The sequence below is a fragment of the Lagopus muta genome, chromosome 18 (assembly GCF_023343835.1).
Source record: "Lagopus muta isolate bLagMut1 chromosome 18, bLagMut1 primary, whole genome shotgun sequence".
NCBI lineage: Eukaryota > Metazoa > Chordata > Aves > Galliformes > Phasianidae > Lagopus > Lagopus muta.
In genome coordinates this window covers 82,125-99,993 of record NC_064450.1, presented here as the reverse complement: position 1 = coordinate 99,993, position 17,869 = coordinate 82,125, and the positions used below count along the sequence as shown (strand labels likewise).

General features: G+C 45.0%; 1 protein-coding gene and 1 pseudogene across 12 annotated transcripts; one reads left to right on the top strand and one right to left on the bottom strand.

The window, feature by feature from the left end:
• Positions 1-1,483: 1,483 nt before the first annotated feature.
• Positions 1,484-17,081, bottom strand: LOC125702378 (uncharacterized). 12 transcript variants are annotated; one of them, XR_007380535.1, is made up of 8 exons: positions 16,977-17,081; positions 16,547-16,671; positions 16,022-16,175; positions 12,796-12,854; positions 12,086-12,404; positions 10,681-10,858; positions 10,068-10,154; positions 8,473-9,610 (listed from the first exon to the last, which is right to left on the bottom strand). XR_007380535.1 is itself a non-coding variant. In XM_048965560.1 (5 exons), the coding sequence occupies exons 2-5, from the start codon at positions 10,780-10,782 to the stop codon at positions 8,824-8,826; spliced, it is 843 nt and encodes a 280-aa protein (XP_048821517.1). In that variant the 5' UTR covers positions 10,783-10,858; positions 12,086-12,198; the 3' UTR covers positions 8,473-8,823. The 12 variants fall into 12 exon arrangements, 1 of the variants encoding a protein (XP_048821517.1); XR_007380536.1 differs by lacking the exon at positions 16,977-17,081 and having other exon boundaries at positions 8,473-9,384; positions 9,518-10,154; positions 16,547-16,660; XR_007380537.1 differs by lacking the exon at positions 16,977-17,081 and having other exon boundaries at positions 8,473-9,384; positions 16,547-16,660.
• LOC125702379 (uncharacterized) lies at positions 3,964-17,080 on the top strand (annotated as a pseudogene).
• Positions 17,082-17,869: the final 788 nt, after the last annotated feature.

Genomic DNA, 17,869 nt, shown 5'->3' with positions numbered 1-17,869 from the left:
CTCCATCCCATCCACAGTGCCCCTACAGTCACCTCCCCAGTGTCCCCAAACCCACACCGTGACCTCATGCCCTCCTCCCAGTGCCTCCCAGTGTTCATCCACCCACCCCCCACATCCCCATGGTCCTTTCTGTGCCCCCAATGTCCCCACGCCTTCCTCGCCATCCCTAGTGCCCCCCTGTCCACACTATCCCCACGTCCACTCCCAATATCCCCGTGGTCCTCTTTGTGTTCCCAATGTCCCCACACCCACCTCTACCCCCTTCCTGTCCCCATTGCCCCCTGCCCACCACCACCCCTCAAGGGCAGGGGGGTCTGGCAGGGAGTACATCTTCAGGGCAGAGAATGATTCCCATCCTGAGACACGCTGCATCCTCATCATCGTCACTGACTGCGATGCTACCCACAGCAGCACCGTGCGCACAGTTGATGAGTGTGGCATCATGCGCTACATCGCTGGGGTACAGCCCACACTGCACCATGGGGCCGTGCAGGGACCACCGTGTCTTGAGAGATTGCCATCCAGGAGCATTCAAGAGGTTTAAATCCCTTAATGTTCAGTGCTTTAAAAACTATGTTATGATAAGGCAATTAAAAATGACCTGCTGCAGAAAGTAACAGGATCCCAGAGTGTGTTATAGGTATGGCTCAGCAGAAAATGAGCACTATGTCCAATTTCTCCCCTTGGCCTCTGCTTATCTAATAAAAACTGTAACTTTCAAAAAATAAAGGAAGCAACCCAGATCTCTGCTGGGTTGAAGGATGATGTTTTGTTGCAGGGTGGAAAGTTGCAAGTTCTGAGAAAACAATGATTGTTGAAAGGGGTCCGTTCATGGTGCAGGAAATCTGATTTCTGGAGCTGTGTGTGCATGTGTGTTCTCACTTCACAACTGCTTCCAGATAATGGGGCTACCAACTCAGGCAGGAATGGTAGGGCTGTCATCCTTAGTCTAAAGTTCAGATCTTCTTTCTGCCTTGTTATAGTTCCTTTGAGGTGTTTGTAGCAATGGTCATGGCGTTCTGTGTTTGGCTGCAACTCTGACTAAATGGAATAGAATGATGAAGGAAAATACAGAAGCTGGTATTCTCTGGGCAAATTTGCGTGCCAAATCCACCTTTAGCAGAAGAAAGATGTGGTTTTTCAGAACTCAGGAGAGCTGTACCCGCAAACACTACAGGCATATTTGATGAGCTTGCATTCCCCTTCTGTTGAATCAAAAACCTGGGCTAAGAAGGAATGTTCCATGTAGGGAGAAGAAGATGATAGAACGTGTTCCTTTCAAGGCTGGCTTGGGAAATGTCAGGTCTTTCTGAAGGCACCATTCAGCCACGGGCCTTTTTTGCCAAGAAAGTAACAAGACAGGCAGCGCTGCAGAACTGAGTATTCTCCATGGATTTACTCATCGCCTGAACTAGACTGTGGCAATTGTCTTCATGATCATCAGCATATAGTTAAAAGGGAGCAGCTGAGAAAGGTAAGGGCATACCAGTGAGTCTTTCCATTTTGAAAGATTTTCATGTAGTCCTTGCTCATCTCTAAGTACTGAAGATTTATCACAGTCACAGATTCCATCTGTCTTTCATCATCACCATGGAATATTATTCCAAAAGCTGTTAAGCTATTGCAAATGACCTTATCTGAGCCATGCTCTTTTTTCTTTTTTAACTTGAAATGCTTGTTATGTATTCATTTCATGTATCTCTTATTTTTGCCTTGCCTCAAGCTGGAAGTCACTTTAAGAAAGCCATCTAAAAAATTCCCTATTTACTAAGTGTGTACATCTCAGTGTGAATTGTAGTGTATGCTATCTGTGGTTCATCCTGTACTCCGTGATGTGGCAGTATGGCTGTACTCTTTCCAAAGCAGCATGCCTTTTCAGAAAGCACTTCACCTACAGCTGAAGTTGTTCCTGTTTTATTGAACTGTAAGGGGGATAAGAAATGCCACGTGGAAGAAGCAGCTGTGCTGGCTGCTTCTCCTCTGTTGTCTGGGGGAACATCTGATAAGGTGCCCATCTTGTACCTATCTGTGGCTCCAGTGGAATGTGTGGCAAGGCAGAAGCGAAAGACTTGAACTTTGCAGCTGGGAAAAAGCCTACAAAATAAGACAGTTACGCACAGATTGAGATAAAAGTGACAGATGTGAATGATGAAGAAGTCCGTGTAATATCTGACCTTCTTCCTCAGAGCAGAGATTCACTGTCAGACAGGCTGCTTCAGACATTGATCTCATCACGCAACCGAAGCAATGACAGTGTTTGCTTACTGCTTAAAGGGAGACCTCCAGGGTAAATGCACAGACAGGTGTACAAGAAGAGTTAGCAGTTGTCACTCTTCCCAAATGCACTGTGATATGGGATGTGTTCAAGGTAGCAGACTTGCTGGAGGGGCAGATTTACTTGCAGCTTTATAGGAGACCTGAGATATCAGTGCAGAACTTCATGATAAAACACCGTTAGTAAAATCTATTGAAGAGGTGAATCCTCCTGGTTTCTGATTTCCATGAAGTTTGTGACTCCCTAATAATGAAATTAAAATTTGTATTATTGAAAATCATATGTTTGGTTATTTTGATCCAGCTGGACTTTCGTTTTAATATTTACCTTCCTGCCTATCGGGGAACTTGAGTAATTTTAACCTGCTATGATATTGTTCAGCTCCTCCCTTTGACAGAGTGGTGTAGGCTGTGATCAGCTTGGCTGAGGGAGCTGGGATTGTTGGATCTGCTGAAGAGGAGGCTCAGGGGAGACCTTACAGCTCTCTCTAACTACCTGAAGGGAAGTTGCAGTGAGCTGGACTCGGCCTCTTCTCCCATGTAACCAGTGAGACGACCAGAGGAAATGGCCTCAAGCTGCACCAGGGGAGATTCACGTTGGACGTTAGGAAATACTGCTGCTCTGAAAGAGTGGTCAGGCACTGGAATGGGCTTCCCAGGAGGTGGTGGAGTCACCGACCCTGGAGGCATTCAAGGAATGTTTCAAGGATTTTGTGTTGAGGGACGTGGTTTAGTGAGAACTGTTGGTGATGATCTTGCAGGTCTTTTCCAACCTCGGTGATTCTCTGACAGCAGGAGAAACAGTTATTGCATATACTTTTTTCTATTCCACGTCACTTTGTATTTGGGCTGCTGCTTGGGATCTGCTCAGGAACACAGATTATCTTAGATACTTTTGATCTGTAAAGATGAAAATGAGAATGAAGATGGGGTGGATTTTAATATCAGCTATTGGGTGAATACCAAGGATGTAAAAAGGGATTTGAAATATTGGATGGACTGAGATAAAAAAGACCTAGTGGAGATTGTAGTGATTGAACTGTCTTTCCTTCTTCATGTATCAAATTGGAAAGTGCTCTTCAATATCAGGCGAAGGTGACAAATTTCAATTAAATCATATCTCTACAGATTTTTTTCTGTTCTCATAAAAACGTTGTACAGAAGACTGCAATATTGAAGAGGAAGAGTGAGATTCAATTTCCAGCCAACTACTTTCCTGAACATAGGTGTCCTTCTGTCGGTGTCCACATGGGAGCTAGGAACTTGACTCAGGTCCCCACATAAAGGCACCTGATGAAAGTTGAGGTGCTGCAGGGTGCTCCTTGCTTCCTGCTGCTGGTACAGACAAGTCTGGGTGTCTCCGGAGCTGCCTGTCACATTCAGCAGTCCTGTATGTCCTGAACTGCTGCACAGTTCTGTGCACTTTTCAGGCCGTGCTGTTGGATAAGGTGATGAGAGCACTTGACCAGTATAGGACAATACAGGAACACAGGATTCAGTCTTGTCTTGAGACTTCGGAGAGAAGAAATAAAAGTCAGCTTCAAATAGGCCCAGAACTGGGAAAGGGTCTTCCATCCCAGGCAGATCCTGCTGATGAACTGCTCAGCGTAGAGTTGTCTCACGCTCATAGTGAGGAAACATCAAGAGGAGCAAAGCTGAAAGCCTCATGGTCAGGGGCTTTGCCTGAAAGAGAGTTAAATGTTAATCTGCTTAGTTTTACACAAATTACTTTGCTCCGAGTCCCCAGAGAATGCCAGATCCTGGCCAAAATGCAGTGCAAGGAACAGCTGTGCACTGCAGTAGAACCTATTTGAAGGTAAATCTGGATTTCTCACCTGTAAGATGAAGCAGACAAATGCTCATAAAAGAAAGCACTTCAGAAATGTTTAAAATGTATATATCGTGGATGTGAAGTCAGAGAGCCCCATGACATCCAATTCTCCAAGTTTAACATTTGCGTAATTAGTCTCTAGACTAATGTTACTAGATTGCCAACGATAATAATTACAGATCTGTACTAGTACCAATGAGGCAACCAGGTGATTCAGTTCATCAGCTGGAAGCTACTCTTCTGTCAGAGGTGGGTTGTACGCTGCCTATAAGAAAAGAATGTATATTAAGCTGGCTAGTTTACCCAGAATATCAGTGATTAAACAGATGCTCTTCAAGGTTTCTTTGAGTAGATGTGTGCGTGGGAGATACACATGAACACAGAAATCTTTTAAGGATACGAAGAATATATTAAAATTCCACATGTACAAAGCTAAGTATAACTGAATTGTTGTATCTAGTATTTTCTGTTCTCACCTCAGGACCAACTGCAAGTAGAGTTCAGTATTTCACTGCTAACTGTAATGTCAGAACCTTGAGAAACTCAACAAATCAATCAACAGAATTATGCTCTCCTTTTAATATAGCTGTCCCTCCTTGATGATAGCAGAGAAGGGACAGTTTGCATTAGTGTTTAATCAGTAGGTTCCCTGACTTGGTCTTGAAATGTCAGTTCTTAGTCCCCCTTGCCTTGAAAAATGAAGATACTGGAATTTGGTGTAACTCCTTTGTGTGAGAGGTACAGTCCTCCTCCCAGTATTTGCCTCATGGAAGGGCTTGCTCATAACCCATAGTGTAGTGCTCATAACCTCACGTAGCGCAGTGAGTTTGACAGAAGACTCAGTGGTAAACTCAGAAGTTTTCTCTGTTTATTTTCTTCAACCTTAAACACATTAATTTTTAGTCATTTTATTTAAACCTTGGTTTCGAGAAAATGTTACCAGTAAAACCTGGTCAGGAAAAAAAGCATGATAAAATTATTCACTCTGCTACAAGTTTTCAAATTATGAAGGTGAATGAAATCCCATCTATTTGAAGTTTCATTAGAAATACCCAAGCATTTTCCTTCCTACCCCGATATACCTTAACCTAGAGGTGGCAATTAAGTATTTGTTATCCTACAAAAGGAGGTTGAGTATGAACTGAGAAATCTGTCAATTTCTAATGGCATTTCTGTACGCCTTGTGGTGAAAGTGGTGAAGACAGATGAAAGGCAAGTAGGTTGGTCTATTAAATGATCATTCTTCACACTGAATAGCAATTTCATGCACTTTGAATCCAAGAATTAGAGCCTCTTGTTTTGTAACTTGATCACAGCACAGTAACTCCTAAGCTAATTTCTTAAAAGCTCATCTGTAGTCTTAGCTGATTATCCTCCCACAGTGAAATGTTTGGGATGGAAGACAAAAGCAAGTAGAGATTGCTGATTTATTGGATTGCAGCCATTATGGCTACCCTAGGAGGACTTGGGAGCAAATTCTGTTTTCCATGTATTCAAGCTAGAGTGAACCTTTGCCCCAACTGTACTAAATGTAACTATGTGAAATGCTTGTTAGTGTATCAGTAGTAAGGGTGAGCACTCTATTCGGAATCACTGCAGTCAAAGACTTGCAGGTAGTTTTCAGAGTTCAAGACAAGTGGCTCTGTGGGCATGTTGCACAGCCACGGTCCCTCATGCATCCCTACTGGTGGACTGCCAGAGTGCCCTGTGCTTCCCTTTCAGCCTCTGCACCTTTGTTTCCTTCTCAGGGAATCAGGGTAAGAGATGAAAGGCAGAGATAACATGCAGAGTGCTTTGCCCACCTGTATTTTCTGGAGAAGTGCCTCCAGATGTCTTGGCACAAGTTTTCCCTAATGATTTCGTAGTGCTTTGCATATGGCTGCAGACTAGCACTGTAGGCCAACTTTGAACACACAACATAAAGTTAATGTAGGTGCCCTGCTCACAAAGAAGCAAAACTGCTTCTGACAGATTCTTGGAGATAGCAGGCAAAGTATTCACAGGTAGACCAGTAATCATAGAAAGAAAAATTGTGCTCACCCAACTAGTGAAGGGGCTCTATGGCTACACAGCACTCCGTCACAGGAAGCAGCCTCAGTTCAAGAGACACTCTCTTGTCCTGCTTTTATGTTTTTTGGTCAGTATTCCACACCATCACATCTCGCAGTGCACTGGAGTTAAAAAGTTAGTACTGCCGTTCTGTGGCTTGTCAACATTTCTGGTTTCCTGGTCTCAGAAGACAAGAGGACTTTGTTGTTCCATTTCCATTCGAACAAACAGATAAGACCTTCCCTCTGCATCTTTATTCTAGGCACATCCTATGTGGCTCTAGAACGGTTGCGTTTGTTGTACTGTTTGGCCCAGACTATAACGTCCCTCTGTAGTGCTGCTTTCTCACAGCATCACCTGCTGGCTGCCCAGGGCCCCTCTCTGGGTGGCCACCATTGAGTCACATCCTGCCCTCAGGCACAGCCCCTCTGTCCCTGCCACAGAGCTGGGGGCTTTGGGGCACAGGCAAGCAGGCACCACGAGAAGAATGCTGCTGCTGCTGCTGCCACTTCTGGCCCTGGCTGAAGCCTGGTTGCATCCATTCCCCTCCCCATGGGAAGCAGCAGCAGGAGGCTGTCCTGCATGCACCTGCAGGCAGCAGGCTGGCAGTGCTTGCTGCCTTTTCTCTCCTTCTGATACACGGACATGCACAAGTGCTGCTGCAACAGAGTCCACCATCTGTTACCAGAACGAGATCCAGAACTGTGAATATTGAGTACAAAGCCGAGGGCATAGATGACTTTCAGAATGCCTACATCTACTGGTACTGACAGCTGCCTGCCAGAGCTCCTGAACGGCTCCTTTCTGTGACAGCAGAATTACAAGTTTCCTATGATTTTGAATCCGATAGGAGCAGATATTTGTCTTATAAAAGTGAGAATATAATCTGCACTCTGTCAGTTAACAGCACACAGGATGGAGATGAAAGTACCTACTGCTGTGCCTACTGGGAGTCTCATAGCGGGAGCAGCCTGCAGGCAGCCCTTACAGAAAGCTGGCTGCAGCCTGAGCGGCACACTTTGATACAAGTGCCGAGAAACACAGCAGCCTTCCTGCCCCCATCTCTCAGCCTTCAAGGCGTCCCCACAGGCTTAAGCAGAGGAAGGAATTCCAAGACGAAAGCCAAGACACTTATGTGGCACTGTCTGTGTCACTATTCTGTGCAGTCTGAATCCATTGTTTCCTCTCCCTACCAGCAGCCATCCTGCCCCTAATGTTCACTTTTTCAATGCTGGAATGGCGGCACTAAAGGACTTGATGCAAAATGATGGATCTGTCACAAGGAAACTGGCAGTAGGAGTTTAGAGAACATGTCCTGATGTGAGGTCTGTAGTGCATGCTGCAGTCGACAAAGACCTGGAGAAGATCCAGAGTAGATTCACTCTCTTAGTCAGAGATGGGGGAACATAACTCTGGAAAGAACATGCGGTGGTAGGGGTGCTGTTTGTGGAGACAAACAACATCCAGGGTTGGTGCAGATGGCTGAGGAGGCCCATGGAGTTGTTCCAGGCATGAGGAAGTCAGGAGTTCACCATCAACTAGTCAATTTGTGCTGCAAAAGCAGGCAGCACTTTCTAGGCAGGGCTGATGAAAGATGCTTCTTGGACAGACCTGGGGGTCTGAGGAGAGTAGAGTGACCTGGGGAAGGGCACAGCTGAACAACCCTGCTTTCTACGTGTGTGCTTAACAAGATTTATGGGTAAGATGAAATGGGATGTAGCACATAGATAGATAGATAGATAGGTGCACACAAAACAGTTGCTGGATTGAATATTTTAGGTGTTCTCTACAGTGAGAGAATTGAGTCAGATGGGGGCCCGCATTTTGAAAGTTCCCTTGCAAATACTTGGGCCGAAGATCTTGGCATCGAGTGGACTTATCTCACATTCCCTTGCATGCACCAGCTGCTGGTAAAATCCAACAGTACAGCGGGTTGTTGAAAATGAAGTTGAAGGCAATGGGGGAAGGAAGATTAAAGCAGTGGGAGGAGCATTTGGCAGAAGCCACCTGCTTGGCCAGTGCTCAAGATCTATGAGCCTAGACCGGTGCAGTGGAAATGCTGATACCACGAGGTATCTTACTGTGAAGACTGTATGGGAGCTGCTGAATCACAGCCTGAACCTCTGGTCGATCACCTGAGGCGAGCGCTGATCAGCCCTGGGAACACAGTGAAGGCAATGCGCTGTGCTGCTGGAAGGGATGGAGCCTGGCTGCGCCTCTCCTGGACCCCATTGAAGAGCTGACTGCCAGTGGGGAAGGGTCTCTTTTGGAGATCCCTCCTTTGGAGCTTTCCAGTGAGCCCAGGATAAGGGTAAGCCCTTTATCTATTCTTTTTGGTGTAATAACCTGCTTAGCCAAACTCTCTTGTATGTTTCTTACTTATAACACCTGGATCATCATTGATTATACAAAAGACTAAAGAGATTAAATGAGAACTTAAGTCACAGAAAAGCATTCCAACTCACTGCTCCATCACAACATTGTTTATTGGAAGAGTCACAGAACAACTTTTATTTATATATTTTGTAAATAATATAATAAAATATATTTATTTCTATTTAACTAAGACATATGTAAATAATATAGTATATTTATTTCTATTTAATTGAGGCATATGTAAATAATATAATGTATTAATTTATATTTAATTAAGGCATATAACTTCAGAATTAACTTAAATCCTTATCATACAAAAGGTCTGCTGGTGGTGGTTTCAGAAGGACCTTTCCTAGCGTGAACTTCTTGGCTCTGAACTGCTCCAGCTCTCCGGCCGTTAGTTCCCTCCTCGGTGTGTGTAACTGCCCTGCTCTGATGCCGTGTGGATGCAGGAGGCGCAGACGCGGCGCTGTGTGCAGAGGCACCGGCAGTCGGAGCAGGCCAAAGCACTGCTTGCACCCGGCTGAGAAGGTTCTGTAGCTGCCTTGGGAGCAGCGACAGCAAGCGGAGCGGTGCTGGAAGGATTTGCCGCAGCAGGGCTCGCAGGGCCCGGAAGCCCAGAAGTCCACGGCCAGCGGCCGTTCCAGGAGCGTTAAGTGAGGAGCGGGCTGCGGATGGAGCTGCAGAATCCCCAGTCCCAACAGGATGGGGACAGCTGTGGGGAGGACGTCACCCCGAGGGCAGGAGGACTGGAGGCAGCAGCAGAGCTCCCCACAGCTGGAGCGCTTCCAGATGAGACGCTGGGATTTGCAAGGACAAGCGGGCAGCACCGCTGCTGCTGTTGGCTGGAGAGCCTGCAGTGAGGAAATGGATAGGAAGGCTCAGGATGGGTGCACCTGCCATACTGAAACACTGTTGCGTTTCAGTGCTGCAGAAGAACGCTTATCAGCGCCTGTTTAATTGCTGGTTCCTTATGCAGAAACTTACTTGTGAACCCAGTGCTTGGGGCTTACTGTCCTCCCAATCCAAGAGAAGGTAATGGTGGAGTGACCACTTTCTCTCTCCAAAGTAGCTGAAAAACTTCCAAATACATCCGTGAAAACTACATTCCAACACAGGCAAGTGTCTTTCAATCCACGCTTAAAGCAAAAACCCACGTGTGCCGACCAACTGAATGTAACTGAGAAACTGATCCAAACGCTGGCCACGAGCAATGGCTACTTTAAACAAAATGCTCTCAGGCTACTGTCTGCAAACACCCTAGAAGCAGGAATCTGTTGACTGACAAGCAAAAAGTAATTGCAATCACCAAAACCCCTGGAGCTCTCATTCTCCTCTCCCTTGTTCTAGTTCGCTTCATGACTCTATCTGTATCTGCTTTGGCTCAGTCTGCTCTCTGAGTGCAGAACAGTCATCTGTGCTGAAGTCTGAACCCTGAGCTCTGCCTAAATGGGAATCCTAAGAAAAACCTTCACTCAATATTTAAGAGAAAAGCAATATCAGGAACAGAAGTACTTTATCTTTCCTTAACACTTACCATCGATGCTGTTCTCCAGGCATTTAAAGCCTTCAGCTCCTGCAGCCTGTTTCTCCATTGTTGCACATACTGATGGACAGCGTTTATCTAAACGTGGGAAAACACAAACATGCTTTTGTTAAGCATGGCTTTTGTTTTTTTCTTATTTGGGTCCCTTTCCCCCCCTTTGCCTTCTTTAAAAGGGGGAACAAGAGCGATCTGAGCTACTGCAAGGAAATTTCAGACTGGACAATTCAGGTCTTGCCCCACTTTATGAGCAGAAACTCCTGCTTTGGATAATACGTTTTGTACCTGCATCATTGGCGAGGCCTGTGCCACGCAGTTATCAGAAAGGGGCAGGGAGAATCATAGACCTGTTTGAGTCAGAAGGGACCTTTAAAGCCATCTGACCCAACTCCCCTGCACTGAACAGGGTCACCTATGGCCACATCAGGTTGCTCAGTTATGGCAAAGCTTTCAGGCCAGCAGCTCCTGCTGTTTTCTACTCCCTGCACAGAAAAGTGAACGTATGAGGGCATTGGTATTCACTGAGTCAAGAGCGGCCACCTGAAGAACAGGAACCACTGCTACCCTGAGCGTGTCCACAGAAAGCTCAGTTGTTCTGAATACTTACATAGTATCCTGTGCTCTCCATTGCACTGCAGTTATAATACGCCAGGTGCAGCTCCTCAGGGGAGATCTCTGGAAAGCTTGCAGGGAGGCAAACAATCAGCATGCTCCAAAGGGAGTACAACAAAAATACAAAATTGCCCTCTGGAGTTACACAAGAAACTGCCAATGCGACCACTTTCCTGAAAAAATGAAAACGTAAACGAATGGCAAAGCCATTCCAAATGCCTGCAGGAGCCGAGTGCTGGGCATTTGCATTTCTGCTTCCTTAATTTTCCTGAGAGGAGCTTGCTCCACAAACATCACTCAGCTAATCTCCAAATGTCATCTCCTCAGGAGGCTTTGGGTAACAGAACTGCACCCACAGCACTGCTGCTGCTGCCGTGGGCTGTAACTGTCCTTTGCTGGGTTTTTCCTTGTCACCTGGACTTGAAGCACTGAAGATGACTCATTAGTCCTTAATAAAATACAGCCTTAATAAAACACCAAATCAACATGTAGAACAATATTAACAGATAATTATCACCCAGCTACTCATCTGGAACTTGTTTTATTTTCTCACTTCAGATTCATCAGTTTTACAAGTACTTTAAATATCAAAGTGATAATGAGCACTGGAAGTGAATTGCAGAGAGTCAATTAGCTTCTAATTCAGCTTCTAATTACTGGAGGTGGGCTTGGCAGCCAAAGAGCCAATCCAGTTCCTAGCTATACTAGAAAACTTGCACTTAGCCAGCTGGGCCTTGCCTGGAACTTGCCACTCATTTACTCCTAAGGCACAGAAACATCGTGTTGAATGCTGAACTTGAGTAGAGTTTATTCCAGCTATCCCCAGAAATCTCTTCTTTTTATGCTTTTATTTGCTTTTTATTTTTAGAAAAGAAAAAGAAAAAAAAAAAAAAGAAAAAGAAGCCTGAGGAAAAGGGAGAGGCTTTTTTTTTTTTTTTTTTCAGAATCCTTCCTGCAGTAAAGACTTGGGAGAAGTTGCAGCTGTGCTGCACAGTTCTCTGATCAATGGAAAGAAGATGCCTGCATGTTTTATGTTCCTGATTTCCTAGAACTTCTCAAAAATGTAATTAACATACGGTAATGAAACACTGCTTGGTAACTGGGTGTCTGTGCTCTACATTCATGTTCCTGTGGCTCCTGACAAGTGTCTGTCAAAATGAGGAAGGAAGAAGAGCATCTTGTACAGATGCAGTCTTGGCACAAGTTTTCCCTAATGATTTCGTAGTGCTTTGCATATGGCTGCAGACTAGCACTGTAGGCCAACTTTGAACACACAACATAAAGTTAATGTAGGTGCCCTGCTCACAAAGAAGCAAAACTGCTTCTGACAGATTCTTGGAGATAGCAGGCAAAGTATTCACAGGTAGACCAGTAATCATAGAAAGAAAAATTGTGCTCACCCAACTAGTGAAGGGGCTCTATGGCTACACAGCACTCCGTCACAGGAAGCAGCCTCAGTTCAAGAGACACTCTCTTGTCCTGCTTTTATGTTTTTTGGTCAGTATTCCACACCATCACATCTCGCAGTGCACTGGAGTTAAAGGGTTAGTACTGCCGTTCTGTGGCTTGTCAACATTTCTGGTTTCCTGGTCTCAGAAGACAAGAGTGAACTACAACTCCCAGAGGACTTCGTTGTTCCATTTCCATTCAAACAAACAGATAAAATGACGGAGTCTCAAGACTGCCTCTCTTTGCTGTCTGTGCTCCTGGTTGTCTCACCTGTAGCATTAGAGTAAGGAATGCAGTTTTGTAAACTCTCTCCTATTTTATTGATGAGCTTCAAATCCCATCATATTCTATTATCGCACATTCCGCTATTATATTTTGTAAATTAAGTTTTTCCCTTAGTTCACTGCTGCTGGTTTTCTTGCCTAGGCCTAACTTCCCCCACCCTTTTCTCTTCTCAGTCCGTAGATCCCTTAGCTTCCTATAACCAAACCTGGCCAAACTACAACAGCTTTCTTCAGTGACTGGCCCTTACAGGAGCCCAGGCTAACAGAAGCGGTCTTATTTTCTGGAGAACATTTCTGTTCTTTTGTTTTTCTTTTAGGAACTGTGCAAGCTTTGGGTAGCAATGTCGTGGTAGCGAAAGGAGAACATGTGAACTTACCAACAGGCAGGACACAGTGCCACCTGCAGAGCTGGCTTCAGACAGAGCACAGAGGGCACCTGAAGAATATGGGATAGGGCATAGTGGATACAGCTCATCTTGCTGGAGGATCATTAGACGAGGTAATTGGAGGTAGAAGGTAAAGGAGTTTACACTGGACAGCAGGGATTTATCTGAGCATCAGCTTAGTAAAGGCTGTGCAGAATATCTCATTGTGCCAACCAACTTCTCCCCATCTCACTTTTGAGCATTGCACAGACTTTTTGACGTGCTGTACGTTCTGACATGGTGGGTCTCAATAGTCAGGAACCAGAGGAGACAGACCATACCCTCTCAACCCACTTGGAGGGTTTGGTTTGGAAATGTCTTGGGCTGATGCAAGTGAACAACTCTGAACCACTCAGGAAATAATTTTTGCTACTGTATCTTCAGTTAGTGAGCAGGTGTAGCTTGTGAGCTCTCAGGGCCAAATCAGATAGTATTCAGGAAAAGCAGCATTACCTTTAGGTGAGGGTGGAGCCGCTCATGTGATTAAGTTCTGAAGTGTGGTCTAAACTACTTAAAAGTAAACTCCAGGTTGAATGAATATAGCTTCACATAAAAAATGAAGATGCGTAATTGCTTACAACACAACAGTCTTGAAAAATACAGCTCTCCAGGTGTTAGATTCTTATGTCCTATTGGGGAAAGAAATGGTGTGATTCCTAGTGATTTGATCTGGGAGCATCCAAAGGTACAAAAGGAGTAATTTCAGAGAATTTCAATTGGAATCACAGAATCACTGATTCTGTGAATACTTCACTGTTCCATTTCCATTTTCTGTTTAGAAGGAAAGAGAAAATTGGGAGTCATGAGACTTCTATTTCTGCTTGGCTCTGCAGTGTATGCTCCCTAGCTGTCCCACCTTCAACATTAGAGTAAGGCCTTCACTTTTGGACAATCTCTCTCCTGTTTATTTGATTTATTAGCTACAATTCCAATTGTATTGTGCTATATTGCATTCTCTCACATTGTGCTATAATATCTAGTAAATTAATTTTCTCCCTTAGCTCGTTGCCTCTGTTTTGTTTTTAGACCCATCACAGGGCGTGGGTCCATGGATCCAGGTCGAACCAGGCCAGAGCTGTGACCATGCTGTATCTGAATAACCATGTAAAAGGCACTAAGTGCACTGAGTAGGACTTCTGCTCCTCCGTATGTTTTTGTTGAGTTTGTAATATAGAGTTGGTTGTATTGAAATGGAGCTTAATTGTAACTTTCCTAAAATCAGAATGCTGTAACGTCATAATTCCAAAGATGCTCACTGTATGTTTCCCATTTACAAGTATTTATAGCTGACCTACTGTTACCGAATCCTTGCTAATTTTATATTTACTTTTATTCTTTAAAAGATACAACTGTTAAGTGAGAAGATGAAAAATTCATTGTACTCTGCAGAGAAGAAAGACAATTTTCTTTGTATGACTGGCAGAACAGCCCCATGGCAGGATTCATAAGGTGAGTTAACACCTTTTTCTGGACTAACTTCTTGCATAGAGAAGACACGAAAGCTGCTTGCAGTTCTGAAATGGGGGATGTATGGCAGAATAATTAATATTGAGCTTTGAAGGTAAATACAGACTGAGAACAGTTGTAATGTTTATAAATATCTGGTTTATTGTAAGGTTTATAAATACCTGAGGTGTGGGGGCCATAGTGGTGAGGCCAGTCTCTTTTCAGTGGTACGTGGAAACAGGACAAGGGGAAACAGACATAAGCTGCAGCATAGGAAGTTCCACATGAATGTGCACAAGAACTTCTTTAGGTGAGGTGACGGAGCACTGGAACAGGCTGCCCAGGGGGGTTGTGGATTCTCTTTCTCTGGAGATATTCAAGAGTCGCCTGGACACCTACCTGTGCGACCTGGTGTAGGGAACTGCTTTGGCAGGGGGCTGGACTCGATGATCTGTAGAGGTCCCTTCCAACCTCTACAATTCTGTGATTCTGTGAATGACTGCAGCTGCACAGTGTTGCTCAGTTAAGAAAAAATTAAATGTAATGCAGTGGAGAAAAGGGGAAAGAAATCAAGAGTTGAGTGTTCAGATCACATACACTGAGCCAAAAATTGCCATATATCACGTGTGAGGTGCTTCTGCCAAGTGAAAAAGTATCACTGATTTTTACCCCTAGAGTTTAATGGGAGAAGTGAGAGGAAGCACCATGAATACTGTAGGTATGCTTGCTTCATCACTTTTTTTCCACTCTCTGTCAAGGCTAGTGGGGTAAGAATCCTCAACAAGGGAAAAACTGGGGCGAAAGTACTCAGAGAATCTGCTGGGAAAAGGTGAAAAGGAATTGGGCAGTGTTGTCTATGAGAGTGGATGTGGTGATGCCCCAAACTGCAGGTGTATTTTGTGTTGGATGTTGGCAGCAGTGTTTTCTTTGTGTAGCTCTGCTTCATGGTACGAGTGGTGAGAGGCAGTCAGAAAGCTCACTTGGCTGTCTGCTCAACAGGCATCACATTGAACCTCTATTTCAATGGCGAATATATGATGTCTGCTGGCAGTCAGTTTGGGTATGCAATTTCTGTGGGAAGAAGGATGGGACTGAGGAGACAGCTGGCCTTTAGAGAATATGGCCTTCCAGTTGTCCCTAAAAGCAGCTTATGCTACCATGTCCCGGAGTCACAGAAACATGGAATCATAGAATGGCCCGGGTTGGAAGGGGCCTCAAGGATCACGAAGCTCCAACCCCCCACCACAGGCAGGGCCACCAACCTCCGCATTTCATAGCAGCCCAGGCTGCCCAGGGCCCCATCCAGCCTGGCCTTGGACACCTCCAGGGATGGGGCATCCACAACCACGCCTTCCTGAAAGATCCGAGCATTCACTGTAGGGACTACATGAGTTCAGTAACTCCTCTGCTATCCATAGAAGTACATGAAAATTGTGAGTGAATGATACTACAGCACACCAACCAATATTAGTACTGCTGCTAATGCTGATGGAGGAAAATGAAGAGATGTAAGAGAAAATGTGAAGTTAGAAGACACAAAGCTCTCCTAAAACATTTGCTGAGAGTTTTACTCACATAAGTGTTTCCATGTATTAAAGTGGTATTGTTCACATGAATAAAGGATTCAGTCTTTAGCCATGCCATCTTTTTCCTCTTACCCCTTACTACTTACCCCCTTACTTACTTTTCCTCTAACCCCTCTTACTCTCCTCTTTGAATAATCCATCAGTACCTGGATGTCCACAGTATGGAAATGCTTGAAGAGAGGATCAGCAGGTTCAGGAATACTTCTGCGCTTTTTGATAGTTTTCAAGCTAAACAAAGTTTTCTTCCAGTAGTAGACACTTCTTCCAACATATTCTTTCTGGTCGTAGGAGGCTAATGCCCTGTTGAAGAAGAGAAATCCAAACAGTCACAGAAAATTCAAATAAAATGTTATTCATACTTTTTCTTCTCTGATACAGTTGTTTTCTTGAGAAGTTTCAAGAATTTTTCTCTGACACTTGGGACGTATTTCAGAAGGTCTCTCTACAGACGCAGAAAGTAACACGGGGAGAAAATAATGTTGCTTTTACCTGTGCTGTTAAGAGAGTAGTGAGGTAGAGAGTACTTGTTAGGCAAGGTAGTTGCTCCAGTCATGCCATCAAAATTAGCAGCACTTCTCAATACTACATTCTCATCTGATTTTATTTAGTCTGTTAAGTTTGCAAATTAGAGAAAAACAGATGGTACTTATTTACAGATAATCTTAACTTACTGGTTTTTTGCAGGCTTCTTGCCCAGTGTATAATTAAGGCAGGCTGAAGGCCGCGTTTCTCCAGGGCTCGCACAGTACTCAATCCATGCTGTACAAGAAGCTTCAGTTTGGCTGCCAAGTCTGGTCTGAATATCAAAAGAAATATTCCTCAATTAGCATTCCCTCTTTTTCATCTGTTCACACATCATTTGTTTGATGAACACAACAAGCAGCTTTAGCCCTAAGGTAGCTCTTCTTTACAAATGCAATATCAGAAATGTAAAGCCCGTTTTTAGAAAGTTCTTCACCATCTCACACCCCTACGGCAAAAAACCTTTAACGTTCAAAGGACATCAAACAAAAGGAACTGGTTTTACACAACCCATGGCAATCAATTCGGAAGCCCTCTGGAAATATTGGAACCAAACTTTCCAAACTGAAGAATTCTTACATTGTTTTTTTCTGCATGAGAGTACACACAGCATCCCACCAGGACCTTTCCTTCTCAGTACAGTACTGTTTGCACAGCAGCAACGGTAAGAAAGGAGATTGATGCTCAATTCCCCATTCTGCCAGTAAGGAAACCTCATGGCTCCCATCGACTGGTCCAAGAGAAAAATTAATGAAATAGTACAAACGACATCCAGCAGTTCCAAACCCATGCACCTTGATGAATAAAATCCCAAATGAAGATAAATGGTTCAGCGTTAAAGACCTAAAAGACGCCTTTTGGTCTTGTCTCCTGGATCTGGAGAGCAGAGATATATTTGCTTTTGAGTGGGAAGATCCTGAGAGGGTGAAAATAACAGTATCAGTGGGTGGTTCTGCCTCAGGGGTTTGCAGAATCACCAGATCTGTTTTGGAGCAGTGCAGGAGCCAGCGGCAGCAGGCAAGCGGGCACTGCCAGCGAGCTGCACGTACACCTGTGTGAATACATCCAGGCCGTGCACCCGCTGGGGCAGTGGGTGACAGCGGTGGGGCCACTGCACCGGCCACCCTCTCTGCAGCCCCAGCCTACGTCTAGCACTGGCCCCACTGCTCCCCAGCCCCAGCCTGGAAGCACAGACCGGGTGGCACCGGCGAAAACGAACACTAAACATTTAATCATTGAACATACAGAGCAATAAACAGAGAAATGACCGTATTCCCAACCAGCTCCCACCCGAACAATCATCCCCCCTCACGGCTTCCCTCCTCGGGGCCAACACGAAGCGGCTCCACGTCGGCTTCACGCGGCTCCGGGAGCTCCGCACGGGGACGCACAGACGGAAACCGGCACTTGGGGACTGCGGCTGCGGGGCAGCAGCTCAGCACAGCGCTGCCGACGATTGGAGCCTGCGAGCG

What these genes read in the sequence shown, in the direction of transcription:
- LOC125702378 (XM_048965560.1), bottom strand. Translation starts at nt 10,782, where the DNA reads ATGCTGATTGTTTGCCTCCCTGCAAGCTTTCCAGAGATCTCCCCTGAG. An exon ending in TGGAGAGCACAGGATACTAT is followed by an intron (nt 10,155 to 10,680) that starts GTAAGTATTCAG and finishes TCCCACGTTTAG; the next exon opens with ATAAACGCTGTCCATCAGTA. An exon ending in CCCAAGCACTGGGTTCACAA is followed by an intron (nt 9,385 to 9,517) that starts GTAAGTTTCTGC and finishes TCCTCACTGCAG; the next exon opens with GCTCTCCAGCCAACAGCAGC.